Source organism: Balaenoptera acutorostrata, chromosome 1 (genome assembly GCF_949987535.1).
Source record: "Balaenoptera acutorostrata chromosome 1, mBalAcu1.1, whole genome shotgun sequence".
Lineage (NCBI taxonomy): Eukaryota > Metazoa > Chordata > Mammalia > Artiodactyla > Balaenopteridae > Balaenoptera > Balaenoptera acutorostrata.
Window position 1 is genome coordinate 182,259,634 of NC_080064.1, and position 17,527 is coordinate 182,277,160.

Here is a 17,527-nt window from a genome sequence, read left to right on the forward strand (position 1 = left end):
CGTGTTGAACAGGATTCTGTTGTTTCAAAATTTCAGCTGATGCCTCAAAGGTGAAAATACTTAATAGATGACAAGTACCCAGCCTTACTCCTCTCTTTTCCTAACAAGGCGAACACATTGCCTAAAAGCTGCCCAGAAGTGCCCATGAAGGCTTGCTTGCCTTCCTGTGAGAGGGTCCTGCATATTAGACTTATGCCTTCTACCTCCTGATGTTTAAAGGAACTGATTAGCTAATTCACACAGGGATTAAAGGCTAATGATGCTGAATATGTTGTCTACTAGATACCTTCAAATAAACAGAACTTTAAAGATATGATTTCAGCCATCATCCAGGAAAATATTCTTGAGATAGGACCTTTCTCAGCCCCCTTCAAACCATACCATAAAGAGAAAGCATGGTTTAGAAGACAGCCAGATCTGAGTTTGAATTTCAGCTGCACCCTATCTACCTGTATAACCTGGTTTGATTTGGGACATAAGGAGCCTTTAAAATTGTTAGCTTCCCCTACGCCTTTTCATTGTATATAAGATTTGCCCTTTTAAAAACAACATCAAATATAGTATAGCAATATAGAGATCAGTTACTAAAAATTATTATAGCTTTAAAAATTGTTTTTTAATAGTTTTTTTTAATGCAAAGAAGAACTAGTGAATAATTGAGATTGGAATAAAAGCTTCCTTTCTTATTTTGAATCTAAAATTATTACAAATCAGAATTAGGACGTGTGTATATACCATTCATTTATTAGTCAATTGACATTACTTATGACCCTACTTTGGTATTAGGGATATTAAAACGACATGATTGCTTTCTTTTATGAATTCATCTACATTAGGCCAAAGTAGATGTAACCATAATACCAATGGTAAATGTTATATTAAAACATAGAGGGAGAAAAAAAGGAACAAGTCTGCCTTGGAAGGTCAGGGAAAGCTCACCAATAATTTTAGCATTCTGATAATTGTTGACAGAGAAGTTGATTTCGGTATGGCTACATAGTTAAGAATACAGGTAAGATAAATTGAATCATTTTAATGATGTGAGTTCAAGAGTAATACAGATGATCATAAGTTAACTTATGTACATAAAGCATAAATATGAATAATTAATAGGAGTACAACAAAATTATATTATCCTAATGATTAAAGTTTATTCAATGAGATATTAGAACTGAAATTATATGCATATGTATATATACATGGTTTAATTTAAAAGTAAATGGAAAATAAAGCCAAATAAATTTAAGAAAAAAAAATTGAAATTCAACTCATTAAGGAGACTAACAAACTAAGCATCTTGAAAACATAATTTTTCTCTAAACCAAGGAAGATTATATCCTTTTGGTAAATCTTTCCTTTCAGTACAATAATAGCTGTTAAGACATGCAGCTTATTTATTTTAGGTCCAAGAGATATTCACAGATTACGATTTAAACATAAATTCTTTCCCTTTCCTCTCTTTTCCACACCTTCCTTCCATTTTCTCATCCTTTATTTTACTGTCTGTTGTGATACTGTATGGATAACATAACTCAATTTTGACTGAAATACTTCCAACTGTCAAAAGATACAGTAGATAGAAATGGCAATTGACAAGACTATTAGTTACACAGAAAACTTGCCACTTCATATTAAAATACTTAAAATCATGCTTGTCACACCAAAATGAAACTAATTTTATATATATTTTAAAATTAACAATTGTAATTCCTCTTTGGTTGTTTCTTTTGTGACTACAATAAATACATAAATTATTGAGGAAAATTTCTATGTCGTTTAAAATATTTATCTAACTTATATTGCTTAAAATCTTAAGGTCATAGATGATTTCTTGTGTTGGGACTATACCTTAAATTAAACTCAAAAGTTAGGAAATACTCATGCTCTCAATAGTGGTCTTAATGAACAAATCAGCTACATTAGACAATGATTCAGTTTCTTAACCACTGACTTAGTTAAGAGTTCATTTTAAGGAAACATTTGAAAGTACAATTGCTCTCCCTATGTCCCTAGTTTTAATACTAAGTGTGTGTGATTATAGGACGCGAGGGTTGGGAAAAGAGGTATAGAGGAAGATTAAACGAGGAAAGAGAAGGGAAGAAAGGAGATGAATTATACCAAAGCCTGAGATTTTAAAATTTGGCCACCAGTTACTCAGTTGAAAGACTTCTGAAGTTTTCCAATCCAGAAGAGTGAATTAAATATTAAGGATGTAGAGAGAGCAGGGCTTATCTATATAAAGTTATTCTTCTCAACTCACAGAAGAGCTAGGATGAACCATGAGCTGACAAACTCCACCTCTACATTGTGCATCAGTTATAATAGCATCTAACTTAGAATTGGTCTCAATCTAAAGTATTTCTGAAATGTCCTGAAAATAGAAAAGTAATCATAATAATAGGAATAAATCTTTAAATCTACAAAGTATTACAGACCCAATTATTTCATCAGATCTAGTTAGAGCAATGGTATAACATCCTTGTATTTCTAGGCTTTGGATTTCATTATATTATTAATAAAATTAGTGATATCAAAAGGAACCCCTCAAAACTCTGTCTTCTCTAATCAATGAAGAAATTGATAGGATTGATTGCAATTAAGTTACCAGCAACATTAACTTATACAAAACCAATAGAAATAAGTATGTAGTAGTTAGCTGTCAATTATTTTTGTGTAAAATGTTTATATGCAATGCAATTTAAAATATTTAAACGGAGGAACATTTTACATTGAGGTAGGAAATGGGAACTACTTTTGCTATACATTTTATTCTAATTCTTTTCTGACTTGAGTTTTTTCTATTAAAACTGTATTGAATACCATTTTTAAGTAAAAAACATACATATATATGTCTATGCTGTATATATAGTTATCTATAATACATATCTATATACGCATGTAAAATTACTGGAAGAAGAACATATACCAAATTTTTAACAGTGGTTATCTTTTGGATGATCCAATATGAACAAATATTTTCTTCTGTGTTTATCTCTGCATTACCAGTTTTTGGTACTAAATACATTTTATGTTTGTAATTAGAGAATAGTCCCAATAAACATTACTTAAATGTTATTTTTAAAAAACTGTATTGGACGGGGCTTCCCTGGTGGCGCAGTGGTTGAGAATCTGCCTGCTAATGCAGGGGACACAGGTTCGAGCCCTGGTCTGGGAAGATCCCACATGCCGCGGAGCAACTGGGCCCGTGAGCCACAACTACTGAGCCTGCGCGTCTGGAGCCTGTGCTCCGCAACAAAAGAGGCCGCGATAGTGAGAGGCCCGTGCACCGCCATGAAGAGAAGCCCCCGCTTGCCGCAACTAGAGAAAGCCTGCACACAGAAACGAAGACCCAACACAGCCAAATAAATAAATAAATTTATTTATTTAAAAAAAAAAACTGTATTGGAAATTTTATACAAGGTTGCATTTGTGTGTTTATATACATACATATACATATAAACACATACATGTACATATGTGTGTGTATATATAGGTTATTTTTTAATACCTAATGAGAACAAACTCTACTCCATACCCTAATACATTAAAAATTTACCCAATCTACTGTATGGAAGTAAACTGACCCTGAGTTTATAAAATAAACTGTAAAAGAAATAAGAGAGAGAGAACTAAAGAAAACCAAGTGCTTCAATTTTAAAGATAGGACTAAAATAATAAGGTTTATTTAAATGTCTGAATGCTGGATTTGGTATCTGATAAGCAGTTGATTATTTAGAGCACATTAAAATAAAAGTTAAAACTTATCTGAGCAAATTTAACCAGAGCAGCAGGGTTTGCACATAGTATAAAAATGTAGTGCAATCAAAGGTGAAATAACAGTGAAATTGATGAACCGTAACCTTTGGGCCCCTCATTTTGGTAGGCCCTTTCCAAGACACAGGGAGGGACCCTGGCAATGTGCTTACGTGGTTATGTTTTTTTGTAAAATTTGCAAAAGTAAAATATCATTTAATTCCACTGTTTCTCTATACTCTTCCTTATCCTCTGTCACACCTGGGTTGGGTGGTATGAGAGTGGCTGTGGACATGTTGTGGATCAAGCTAGGAAGAAGCAGAGGTGGTTATATATTTAATTTTAGTTGGATATATTTACGTATAGATTTATGTATACATTTATGGATTTTTTCTGGTACTTCCAAGTATACTTAAAATTTGTTAGCAATCCCAATTTAGGAATAACTTCCAGGAATATTCCTGCACCCGCTGTGCAGACTCACCCGGAGTTACAAATAAAGGTGCAGATCTAGAGCCTGCATTGCAATACAACATCCTAAGGGGTGTGGCTCTGGAAGTATGTGGGTAGTGGAAGAGAAACAGAGTTTGAGAGAGGGTGCAAACTGCCAGAATCTGGACTATGGAAAATCATTCCAAACTTCACATGTGTAAATTATAAATGGAGAATTTGATTCTCATCATTTCCATTACAAAATGGAAGCTCTCCCCTTTCAAAAATGAACTCAATAATGCAGCATAAGCAAATAGAAATACACCATTTAACTTCTTATAGTAATGAGAAATTTAGATCAACATTCCTAGAGACAAGAGTGAATAAAATTTCCCTTCTCACTCTAGAAAATGTAACAAAATTATTGTCAAATAAAAAAGCGATCAGAGAGTATGAAGCCAAAATATGGAGTACATATATTATAGAGCAGTCGGGCAGTCAATAAAACTACTGTTGTATTTTTCTATTTTGGGTTCTGGTATTTTCAGACATTAACATTTGAAATGTGTTTGAAATGATTTTTTTTTATACAGCAGGTTCTTATTAGTTATCTATTTTATACATATTAGTGTATATATGTCAATCCCAATCTCCCAATTCATCTCACCACCACCACTTTCCCCCCTTGGTGTCCATAGGTTTGTTCTCTACATCTGTGTCTCAATTTCTGCCCTGCAAACTGGTTCATCTGTACCATTTTTCTAGGTTCCACCTATATGCATTAATATACGATATTTGTTTTTTTCTTTCTGACTTACTTCACTCTGTATGACAGTCTCTAGATCCATCCACGTCTCTACAAATGACTCAATTTCGTTCCCTTTTATGGCTGAGTAATATTCCATGGTATATATGTACCACAACTTCTTTATCCATTCCTCTGTCGATGGGCATTTAGGTTGCTTCCATGACCTGGCTATTGTAAATAGTGCTGCAATGAACATTGGGGTGCATGTGTCTTTTTGAATTATGGTTTTCTCTGGGTATATGCCCAGTAGTGGGATTGCTGGGTCATATGGTAATTCTGTTTTTAGTTGTTTAAGGAACCTCCATACTGTTCTCCATAGTGGCTGTATCAATTTACATTCCCACCAACAGTGCAAGAGGCTTCCCTTTTCTCCACACCTTCTCCAGCATTTGTTGTTTGTAGATTTTCTGATGATGCCCAGTCTAACTGGTGTGAGGTGATACCTCATTGTAGTTTTGATTTGCATTTCTCTAATAATTAGTGATGTTGAGCAACTTTTCACATGCTTCTTGGCCATCTGTATGTCTTCTTTGGAGAAATGTCTATTTAGGTCTTCTGCCCACTTTTGGATTGGGTTGTTTGTTTTTCTAATATTGAGCTGCATGAGCTGTTTATATATTTTGGAGATTAATCCCTTGTCTGTTGATTCATTTGCAAATATTTTCTCCCATTCTGAGGGTTGTCTTTTCGTCTTGTTTGTAGTTTCCTTTGCTTTGCAAAAGCTTTGAAGTTTCATTAGGTCCATTTGTTTATTTTTGTTTTTATTTCCATTTATCTAGGAGGTGGGTCAAAAAGGATCTTGCTGTGATTTATGTCAAAGAGTGTTCTTCCTATGTTTTCCTCTAAGAGTTTTATAGTGTCCGGTCTTACATTTAGGTCTCTAATCCATTTTGAGTTTATTTTTGTGTATGGTATTAGGGAGTATTCTAATTTCATTCTTTTACATGTAGCTGCCCAGTTTTCCCAGCACCACTTATTGAAGAGACTGTCTTTTCTCCATTGTATATCCTTGCCTCCTTTGTCATAGATGAGTGAACCATAGGTGCATGGGTTTATCTCTGGTCATTCTATCCAGTTCCATTGATCTATATTTCTGTTTTTGTGCCAGTAACATATTGTCTTGATTACTGTAGCTTTGTAGTATAGTCTGAAGTCAGGGAGTCTGATTCCTCCAGCTCTGTTTTTTTCCCTCAAGACTGCTTGGGCTATTTGGGGTCTTTTGTGTCTCCATACAAATTTTAAGATTTTTTGTTCTAGTTCTGTAAAAACTGCCACTGGTAATTTGATAGGGATTGCATTGAATCTGTAGATTCCTTTGGGTAGTAAAGTCATTTTCACAATATTGATTCTTCCAGTCCAAGAACATGGTATATCTCTCCATCTGTTTGTGTCATCTTTGATTTCTTTTATCAGTGTCTTATAGTTTTCTGAGTACAGGTCTTTTACCTCCTTAGGTGGGTTTACTCCTAGGTATTTTATTCTTTTTGTTGCAGTAGTAAATGGGATTGTTTCCTTAATTTCTGTTTCTGATCTTTCATTGTTAGTGTATAGGAATGCAAGAGATTTCTGTGCATTCATTTTGTATCCTGCAACTTTACCAAATTCATTGATTAGCTCTAGTAGTTTTCTGGTGGCATCTTTAGGATTCTCTATGTATAGTATCATGTCATCTGCAGTGACAGTTTTACGTCTTCTCTTCCAATTTGTATTCCTTTTATTTCTTTTTCTTCTCTGATTGCCTTGGCTAGGGCTTCCAAAACTATGTTGAATAATAGTGGTGAGAGTGTACATCCTTGTCTCATTCCTGATATTAGAGGAAATGCTTTCAGTTTTTCACCATTGAGAATGATGTTAGCTGTGGGTTTGTCATATATGGTCTTTATTGTGTTGAGGTAGGTTCCCTCTATGCCCACTTTCTGGAGAGTTTTTATCATAAATGGGTATTGAATTTTGTCAAAAGCTTTTTCTGCATCTACTGAGATGATCATATGGTTTTTATTCTTCAATTTGTTAATATGGTGTATCACATTGATTGATTTGCGTATATTGAAGAATCCTTGCATCCTTGGGATAAATCCCACTTGATCATGGTGTATGATCCTTTTAATGTGTTGTTGGATTCTGTTTGCTAGTACTTTGTTGAGGATTTTTGCATCTATATTCATCAGTGATATTGTTCTGTAATTTTCTTTTTTTGTAGTATCTTTGTCTGGTTTTGGCATCGGGGTGATGGTGGCCTCACAGAATGAGTTTGGGAGTGTTCCTTCCTCTGCAAATTTTTGGAAGAGTTTGAGAAGGATGGGTGTTAGCTCTTCTCTAAATGTTTGATAGAATTCACCTGTGAAGCCATCTGGTCCTGGACTTTTGTTTGTTGGAAGATTTTTAATCACAGTTTCAATTTCAGTGCTTGTGATTGGTCTGTTCATATTTTCTATTTCTTCCTGATCCAGTCTTGGAAGGTTGTGCTTTTCTAAGAATTTGTCCATTTCTTCCAGGTTGTCCATTTTATTTCATTGGCATAGAATTGTTTGTAGTAGTCTCTTAGGATGCTTTGTATTTCTGTGGTGTCTGTTGTAACTTCTCCTTTTTCATTTCTAATTTTATTCATTTGAGTCCTCTCCCTCTTTTTCTTGATGAGTCTGGCTAAAGGTTTATCAATTTCTTTATCTTCTCAAAGAACCAGGTTTTAGTTTTATTGATCTTTGCTATTTTCTTTGTTTCTATTTCATTTATTTCTGCTCTGATCTTTATGATATCTTTCCTTCTACTAACTTTGGGTTTTGTTTGTTCTTCTTCCTCTAATTCCTTTAGGTGTAAGGTTAGATTGTTTACTTGAGATTTTTCTTGTTTCTTGAGGTAGGCTTGTATTGGTATAAACTTCCCTCTTAGAACTGCTTTTGCTGCATCCCATAGGTTTTGGATCATTGTGTTTTTGTTGTCATTTGTCTCTAGGTATGTTCTGATTTCCTCTTTGATTTCTTCAGTGATCTGTTGGTTATTTAGTAACGTATTGTTTAGCCTCCATGTGTTTGTGTTTTTCCCTGTAATTGATTTCTAATCTCATAGCACTGCAGTTGGAAAAGATGCTTGATATGATTTCAATTTTCTTAAATTTACCAAGGCTTGATTTGTGACCCAGGATGTGATCTATCCTGGAGAATATTCTGTGTGCACTTGAAAAGAAAGTGAAATCTGCTGTTTTTGGGTGGAGTGTCCTATAAATATCTATTAAATCTTTCCATAGTGTCCTATAAATATCTATTAAATCTGTCTGGTCTATTGTGTCATTTAAAGCTTGTGTTTCCTTATTAATTTTCTGTCTGGATGATCTGTCCACTGGTGTAAGTGAGGTGGTATGGTCCCCCACTCTTACTGTGTTACTGTCGATTTCCTCTTTTATTTCTGTTATCAGTTGCCTTATGTATTGAGGTGTTCCTATGTTGGGTGCATATATATTTATAATTGTTGTATCATCTTCTTGGATTGATCCTTTGATTATTATGTAGTGTCCTTCCTTGTCTCTTGTAACATTCTTTATTTTAAAGTTTATTATATCTGAAATGAGTGCTGCTACTCCAGCTTACTTTTGTTTTCCATTTGCATGGAATATCTTTTTCCATCTCCTCACTTTCAGTCTACATGTGTCCCTAGGTCTGAAGTGGGTCTCTTGTAGACAGCATATATATGGGTCTTGTTTTTGTATCCATTCAGCGAGCCTGTGTCTTTTGGTTGGAGCATTTAATCTATTCACATTTAAGGTAATCGTCAATATGTATGTTCCTATGACCATTTTCTTAATTGTTTTGGGTTTGTTTTTGTAGGTCCTTTTCTTCTCTTGTGTTTCCCACTTAGAGAAGTTCCTTTAGCATTTGTTGTAGAGCTGGTTTGGTGGTGCTGAATTCTCTTAGCTTTTGCTTGCCTGTAAAGCTTTTGATTTCTCCATCCAGTCTGAATGAGATCCTTGCCGGGTAGAGTAATCTTGGTTGTAGGTTCTTCCTTTTCATCACTTTAAATATGTCATGCCACTCCCTTCTGGCTTGTAGAGTCTCTGCTGAGAAATCAGCTGTTAACCTTATGGGAGTTCCCTTGTATGTTGTCATTTTTCCCTTGTTGCTTTCAATAATTTTTCTTTGTCTTTAATTTTTGTCAGTTTGATGACTATGTGTCTTGGCATGTTTCTCCTTGGGTTTATCCTGTATGGGACTCTCTGCACTTCCTGGACTTGGGTGGCCATTTCCTTTCCCATGTTAGGGAAGTTTTCAACTATAATCTCTTCAAATATTTTCTCAGGTACTTTCTCTCTCTCTTCTCCTTCTGGGACCCCTATAATGTGAATGTTTTTGCGTTTAATGTTGTCCCAGAGGTCTCTTAGGCTGTCTTCATTTCTTTTCATTCTTTTTTCTTTATTCTGTTCGTGGCAGTGAATTCCACCATTCTTTCTTCCAGGTCACTTATCCATTCTTCTGCCTCAGTTATTCTGCTATTGATTCCTTCTAGTGTATTTTTCATTTCAGTTATTGTGTTGTTCTTCTCGGTTTGTTTGTTCTTTAATTCTTCTAGGTGTTTGTTCTTTAATTCTTCTACATCTTTGTTAAACATTTCTTGCATCTTCTCGATCTTTGCCTCCATTCTTTTTCCGAGGTCCTGGATCATCTTCACTATCATTATTCAGAATTCTTTTTCTGGAAGGTTGCCTATCTCCACTTCATTTAGCTGTTTTTCTGGGGTTTTATCTTGTTCCTTCATCTGGTACATAGTCCTCTGCCTTTTCATTTTGTCTATCTTTCTGTGAATGTGGTTTTCCTTCCACAGCCTGCAGAACTGTTGTTCTTCTTGCTTCTGCTGTCTGCCCTCTCTGAAATGATTTTTGCTCATTATAAAAAATATTCCTTTTGTTGTATTTGTAACTTTGTATACTATCTTCTTAAAGGTGGATCCCAAAATTGTATAAGCTTCAAGCCCCACAACACATGAATTGGCCCCAGGTCACATGTATAGGAGAAATTTACAGTGTGCTGGCTAAAAAAAAAAAAATTTAAATAACTTTTAAAATTTAGTATATTGAAAAGAAAAATATAAATAAGAAAACTAGCTAGGCACTTTTCTACTTAAGTGGTCTCTCTTTTAATTAATTTTGATTTTATTTTTGCCTCTGTCTGCATTTTTGCCTCTATTTCTTTGATGCATGATTGTTAAATGATGGCAATGAGAGAAGTGTGAAAAAGGGATTCATTTTGGGGACACAACAAGATATTTTCTTTAACCACTTCAACTGACTCTTCAAAGAATACTTATAATGGATAATTTTATCCCTTTCATATATTACAGGATAATAAAAACTATAATGTTAAAGAGGAAAGAAATAAAATGTAAAATTTTAATAGCTAATTCATTCTCCATGGTAGTTCACTCCTTGGCCTTTTCTGAACAGAGACTGCCAATAGTAACAAATTATGTGATGATTATGTGATATGGACAGTTCACTTGGGACCAAGAACAAATGACCAAACTTCAGGACCTGCCTCTTAAACTACGGATCCAAAGATCATAGGTCAGAACTTTATTCACTACATAATCTTCCTGAAAGAATAAATCTTCCAAGTGTCCAGAGGAAAAATGAGTACCAAACAATAGTATTTTAGTCACCAGAAAGATAACTGCTACTTTAGAATATTGTAGGGATAAATAGAATAAAAGTGCTTTGTGCTATTCACAGGAAGGCACCATAGAAATCTACATTATCTTCTGGCTTGTTTCACTCGTTTATATGCAGGCCCTAGTTTTTCTCCATCTTTGTACATGAACTCACTTAGAATCAGTTTCTTATAATACTAAACCATTTCAGAGAAAGCATGAAAAGAGAGTTCAATGAATTGCAGGTAACTCAAGGAGCAGTACATAATCAAAATGCTGGTGCTTTCAAGAAGGATAACTGGATGGTGATAAACCTAGACACAGAGAGAGAGAGAGAGATCATCCTAGAAACTAGGAAGGAACAAAATTAATGTTTTGAAGTGAAAGAAGTGGTTTTATAATGATCAAGAGGTCTAAAATGAACCCAAGAGAGTCCTTATAGGGGTATGTTTTAATATCACACTTGAGTTTCCCAACCATTGCTGTGGTACACCATTGCCTAAGGACAATGCCTTATGAGAAGACTCCCCAAAGATACTTTCCAAATACACCATATATACAAAGACACATCTCTCACACACACACACACAGGCAGGTGCACCCTGAAAGGCTGCAATTCTTCTGTTACTGCAGCACCTCAAATTAAAAGTGAGCAATCACATATTAAGTACTTAATATATGTAAGGCATAGGGTCTTCCCACTTATGATACTGGAAAGATAGAGTTGAAAGCAATAAATGATTTGGAGGACTTACTATACTTCTTAATTTTTGCGTTTTTTCATCTTATAAGATTTATCTTGTAAAGATGTTGTCCATACCAACAGACTACGACTTAATTTTTGGTATATCAAATTTACTTTTTAAAATGAAGGGATTTTCCTTCTGTATACAAATGGGATTTCATATAATTTTCAAAACAAAGTAGCTGAAACCATTTGTTTCTCTAAAAAATAAAGTAATTAAAAATAAAGTTTTGTCAATATTAATCAGAGTATGGAGCCTTTTTAAAGAATCATAAATAACTGAAAGTTGTTATCTCAGAGTTGATAAGAAAATTTTAACTACCCACTAAAGGCAAAACATTAAAAATCTATTATATAAAGATGACATGAAAAATATTTCCACAAAATATGTATTTTAATTAACTATATAATTTTTCATTTTAGTTTTAATTTGAATATGTATAAATTATTAAATTCCATAACTAAAATAAAATGTACATAGTTTTAATATACTGAGTTATAAGTATATCTTATAGTTATTTATCCTTTTTATTGACATATTAAAATTTTAAAAAACAGGGTAACATTTTCACTAATCAGGAAACTATTAATGTGTGTAATTTTATATAATAACCTATATTTCTAAATATTAATTTTTCTGAATAGATCTTGAGTTTTACATTTGTATCTGCAACTTTGCTGATCTCCAGGAGGATACTTAAAAATTCTGGCAACATTTCAGAGGCAATATCTTTTAATGAATCCAACAATAGGCCTTTGCATATATCTACCAGTAGGTGGAGCAGACAACATAATTTACTACCCAAGAACAAGGACGAGGGAATGAAAGTCTGTTTATCTGGAATAAAACAAATCTGCAAATAAGATTTTCTTCAAAGGAAATATGTCCTATATGTGTTAGATTTAGTTTGACTGGTTACTGAATCAAAATAAATAACTATTAAATAATCAATCCTTGCAGAAAGATAAATTAAATTTACAAATGAAAGCAGAGTTTGCGTTTTACTTATTCAAATCAACTAAAATTAGCTTTGTTTTCACAAAACTTTTACAGGGACAGAGATTTTTTGATGTGTTCATTTAATAAGGGCGCTAAACCAATCCTGTTTTACAGGTGATGGGGTGCATAACAAATAGTATTTTCTGGGAAATATAATTGACTAATCCTATTATGTCTGTAGCAACAAATTAACCTTATTACTACTAGTAAATGGTGATTGATTATTCATGCAAATAAGTTATCATGTTCAGCTTTCTGATTGAAATAAACATATACAAAAGGTGCTTTAATATGACTTGAACTTTTTAATTAATAAAACCCTGAGGGGTCTATTAATTCACTTATTGCAATATTAGTTATTTACTTGTGTAATTCCTATTAATGCTAATACATTTGCTTGCATAAAAATGAGATCATTATTATCACTAAAAATTAGTAATAGATTTTAAGATGTACATTAGATTTATACTAAAAAATGGCTTAAAACTGACTTTAAAACTATGCTGTCAGTATGAGTATGTCAGTATATCAGCATAATCATCCTAAAATTAATACATTAAAAAACACATGACTTCATTTATTATCTGTATATGAATTCACATATTCACAATTTTAGCTTACAAAATTCTTCACCTTTTCATATGCATTTGTCTGAATTAATGTTTTATTTCAACTCATCTAAATTAAGCTATATTAGAACTATGAAAATTTAATATGAAAATTAGTATTCTAGAAACTACATTAACATCATTCCTAAATTATTGAGACCACCAATAAAATAGTGTTTTTCTCCTGTCTAACAATGCTGTTAGAATTATTCCATTTAAGCAGCTCAAGAAAACTTTTCTCATCCTCATACACTTCTTATAAAAATTACTTAGGCTTGAAAATTTTTTCAGTAAATTTTCAAATATCTGCACAAACTGAGAGTTAAAACTTACACAAGCCTTTCAATATAAATAAATTCATATTTTGCATTTATTTTGTACTTAAATGTGTATTTAATATAATTTGAAAACAAAACTCTAAAAACAAGCAATGCAATTAATCTATAAACATATGACTTAAGAATATTTTTAAAACTGCAGCTTAATTTCTTCTCAATAGCCAAGTCATTCTGAAAAAATCATTAACAATACTCGAAATGAAATATGTATCTTTCATTCTCTGACTCTTGCTTAGGTTTGGAAAAGTATTTAAAGATTTTTATTAAAATAAAATAGTAAATGGAATCAGCAAAATCATAAATATAGGTTGTTAATTTCAGTGAGACTGTCTATATAAGCTGTAACAGAAAGTTGGCAATTTCCTTCCGGGCCCCCCAAAAATTGTCTGGCATTAGACTGAAATTAGATGGAATGCTCCTTGTGGTTAAGGAGCATAATATACATTTGTATAACCTGATTCTAGTCCTAGCACAGTAGCAGAAAGATTGTAGGTACTCAAAAATATGTTACTTGGAGTAATTAACTGATGAATTTTAAAGTTAAGATTTATATTCACTCTATTTAGTAAATATCAGTGTTGCATATTTTTGTATAGGTGAAGTTGATTTATAATTGTACCTATAATATCAGTTTTAAAATTTGACTTTTTAATTTCATGATGAAAAGCACTAATTTAAAGCTAAGTAAAGCAAATCTGGTGGATATAAGGAACAAAACATTTAAAATTTCCAGTACCATCCTGTTAGTACAAGCAATCCCCTGACCAAAGTAAACAGATGAGACCAGGATGATGCCACTATTCTATTTTATCATGAAAGAAAGAAAGGAAGGAAGGAAGGAAGGAAGGGAGGGAGGGAGGGAGAAAAGAAAGAATGGAAAAAGAAAGCCTCTCTCAGGAACAAAAGCGTATCCATAGTTTCAAAGGGCTGTCCCTTTTGAACAAAAGTGTGTCCATAGTTTCAAAGAGCTGTCACTTTTATCTCTAGTTAATTGTGATCAAATATTAAAGACCACTGTGACAAAATACACCAACTTGCAAGATTCAAATGAAAACCCCTGACATTTTAATAATATTCCTCTTCAAGGGAGGTGATTTAAAAACATCATTTCCCCTGTATTGCCCTCAGGTCTGTGAAGCCAGGTGTGAAATGTAGGGTAGGCAACACCATTATGAAGATTTCTAACTAATTTCCTTTAATAACTAAAGAAAAGCAAAGAAAGGAAATGAGAAAATGAATGCTTCCGACAGCTAAGACAAATTGAAGAACATGAAAGCATAGAATCTTAGTTTATCCTTGACAGGTTAAATTCTAATAATATGATTGTTATCATCTACTGAATGTTCTCTAAGGGCCTGGCAATATTTTAAATACATTACACTTAGTCCTCACAAGGTTCTCTCAAGGTGCAGAGTGAAACAGAGGCTCAGACAATTCTAGGTAATCTCCTAATACCTTCCCCTAAGTGAGAGAGCTTGCATGCCAACTTAGCTCTGACTGATGTAAATGTCCACACTCTTTCTACTGCACCATAGCGCCTCAGAAAAGAAACATTTTATTGGATGCCAGGAAGTTCAGGGGACAACTGATCACTAAACTAAAATTTATATACACTGATATTACTAGCAGCCAACATGGGATAAACAGGAGAAAAATGAGATACTGCATTGACAGCTTGTATTGTTAATACAAACATACCTAAAACATAATGCTAATATTGCTTGAAAATTCGTTAAGGTCCATGAGCCAAGTCACATGGTCAGGTTTGTGAAATAATTTATTAAACCAGGCACTTAAATGAAAAACTGAAATGAAATCAAAATACTTTAAAAAATAATGTATATAAAATATCTATCATACTCTCTGACACATGGTAAGCACTCTGTGGATAGGTGCTATTATATTATTTTTATTAGTAAAACATCCAAGTTTTTATGGTCTTTCTAAATTATTCCACTATACACCCAATAACTAAATAACCCTGGATAAAACAGAATTAACAGATGTTTCAGTTAAATCTGATTTCACCATTTTTAAGATTGCTTTCTCTATCACACTACCAATCATAAGTATAAACCACACAATTAGAATTCAGATTAAGTTTCAAAGTATAAAGAGAGTTCAAAGTTATCATAGAAAAAACTGTCGCCGAGAATTATTACTAGGTTTAAAGAATTACAGGATATATTTATAGCCCCCCTTAGTTTCATCAAAATTGAAATTACTAGTAACTAAAGTTTGAAAAAAATGTGTTGCTAAAAAGAATCCTTGATCTTTAATTCTATATCTTTAAAATGTAGCCCACTAACAAAATGACTAAAACATTTACATTGTTATGGATTTTATAATAAAAAGTGAAAATACTTTTACCTTTTATTTTTAAAACTCTTTTTAAATTATTACCTAAGCATATTTAGAGTTGAAAGACCTCGTTTGAATACCAGAGCTATTACTAGTAGTTTTGTGCCTATGACCAGTCACATAATTATCTGAGTTTCAGTTTCCTTGCCTGTTAAATAAAGACAATTCAGCTACCCAAATCCAAGTAAATATTACCATAGTCATCATTATTGTCATTTCAACTACCAAATAGAAACTAGAGGTACAGGAGGCCTGTTTTCCAAACTTACATGGCCAGCCCAGTACTTAATATGGTTTCAACTTTGTATGCCTCTAAGGAAGACGTTTAGCCCCAGCTCTCACCCTCTCCCACTGGGATTTCACTTGCCCCTCCCTGTCGGAAGACATCTGCATATGCGACTCAGCTAGAACTCTAAGACTGGACTTGAAGTCTAGGAGAAAGAACAAAAACCAAGAAATTGCTAGTTTCCAGCCTCAAGCTCAAGTAACAAAACACATCTCATCCCCCAAATTCATGCTTTTTTTTAACCGTATTTCTTTGTGAGCAGAATATTCGACACGCGATATTTTTTTTTTTCTTAGCAACCATGACGAGATCTGAAGCAGTAAAATCTTCCCACGTATCAGAAAAGAAATTTCTAAGTATTCCAAATCCCACATTTATATTTCTATACGAAGATGCAACTGCTCAAGCCGTATGTTTAAAAGCTATACCTGAAAACTTGCCTCGGAATTTATTAGATTGATAGAATAGAAAGGATGCAAGAATGGTTTTAATCTCAACATTCGCTCAATTAACAGAGAAAATGTGAAAGTGACCTCAGCTTAATAACTTCTTAGTTCTTGATCAATTCACAACACAACAATAAGCCACTCAGGCTGGATTTGGAAAGGAAGGTTATGCCCTTCGTGGCGGATGGCAGTGCTGGCTTGGACCTTTCTGCCAGCCTCGCCCGGCTGCCCCTATGAAGCTGCTGTCAGACCAGCCGGGGTGCCTGCGTGCACCTACACAGCAGCACGGAATTGAACTCGAAGTAGTGTCTTTGTGATATCTTTTCAACAAGTCATGTCCCATTCCGCCTGCTAGTTTATCTCTGTCAGGCTGGGTGCCCAAGTGGCTTCCGCGAGCTGTCAGGGACAGGCAGACCAACCTGCTTTGTGCTGAGGAGGTAATGCATCTTTCGGGCTTGGTAATCTCTTTTCTTCTCCTCCATTTCCAGGTCGGCCTTCTTCTCTTCCCTTTCTTTCATTTCTGCAAACTCCTCCAGAGCCCCCCTGCAGGGAATCAGTTTGCGGTTATTCATGACACGAAAAATCTGCTAACCTTTTAATTCTTTCACTGATGAGAATCAAGGAAGTTTTTGAGGGGTAACCATTGTCCACATCCATCAAAATCAGTGGTGGAATCGAACTTACCGGCACATTCTAGGGGAATCTTTGCAATCTTTAAAAAGCATTTAAGTGATTTTTCAGTGGTGAAATTTTGAAAATCAAGTATCTACCTATTATAATCAGTTCAATAGCTGAGGAACTGTATCAAATGCAAAGTAAGTTAATTACTATGCTATCATTTTCTTTGGCTATCTTGGACTTAGTTAAATATCCTAAGAAAACATCTGGGCTATTGATTTCCTTTAAATTTGGTATTTACCAAGTTCTCATTGTTTATTTTATACACTAACAGGCTAATTTAAAAAGTGTGATGGGTTTTTACACATATACTTAATTCATTCTAAGTTTACTTCAGTTAAACAGTTTAAATAATATCAACAAGATTACATATATTATCCTGTACTTGAAAGGTTGACATTTTGTTCAATTATATCAATAATTAGAATAAAAGGCAAA

General features: G+C 33.7%; 1 protein-coding gene across 3 annotated transcripts in view; it reads right to left on the reverse strand.

Moving 5' to 3' along the window:
• The window catches only part of SPATA17 (spermatogenesis associated 17), a 199,524-nt gene that overhangs the window by 91,013 nt on the left and 90,984 nt on the right, over positions 1-17,527 (reverse strand). For all 3 annotated transcript variants that reach the window (XM_057556589.1, XM_007173524.2, XM_057556584.1), the window contains one exon: positions 16,831-16,954. In XM_057556589.1, the coding sequence (XP_057412572.1) occupies positions 16,831-16,954 (124 nt within the window). The remainder of the gene's footprint in view (positions 1-16,830; positions 16,955-17,527) is intronic.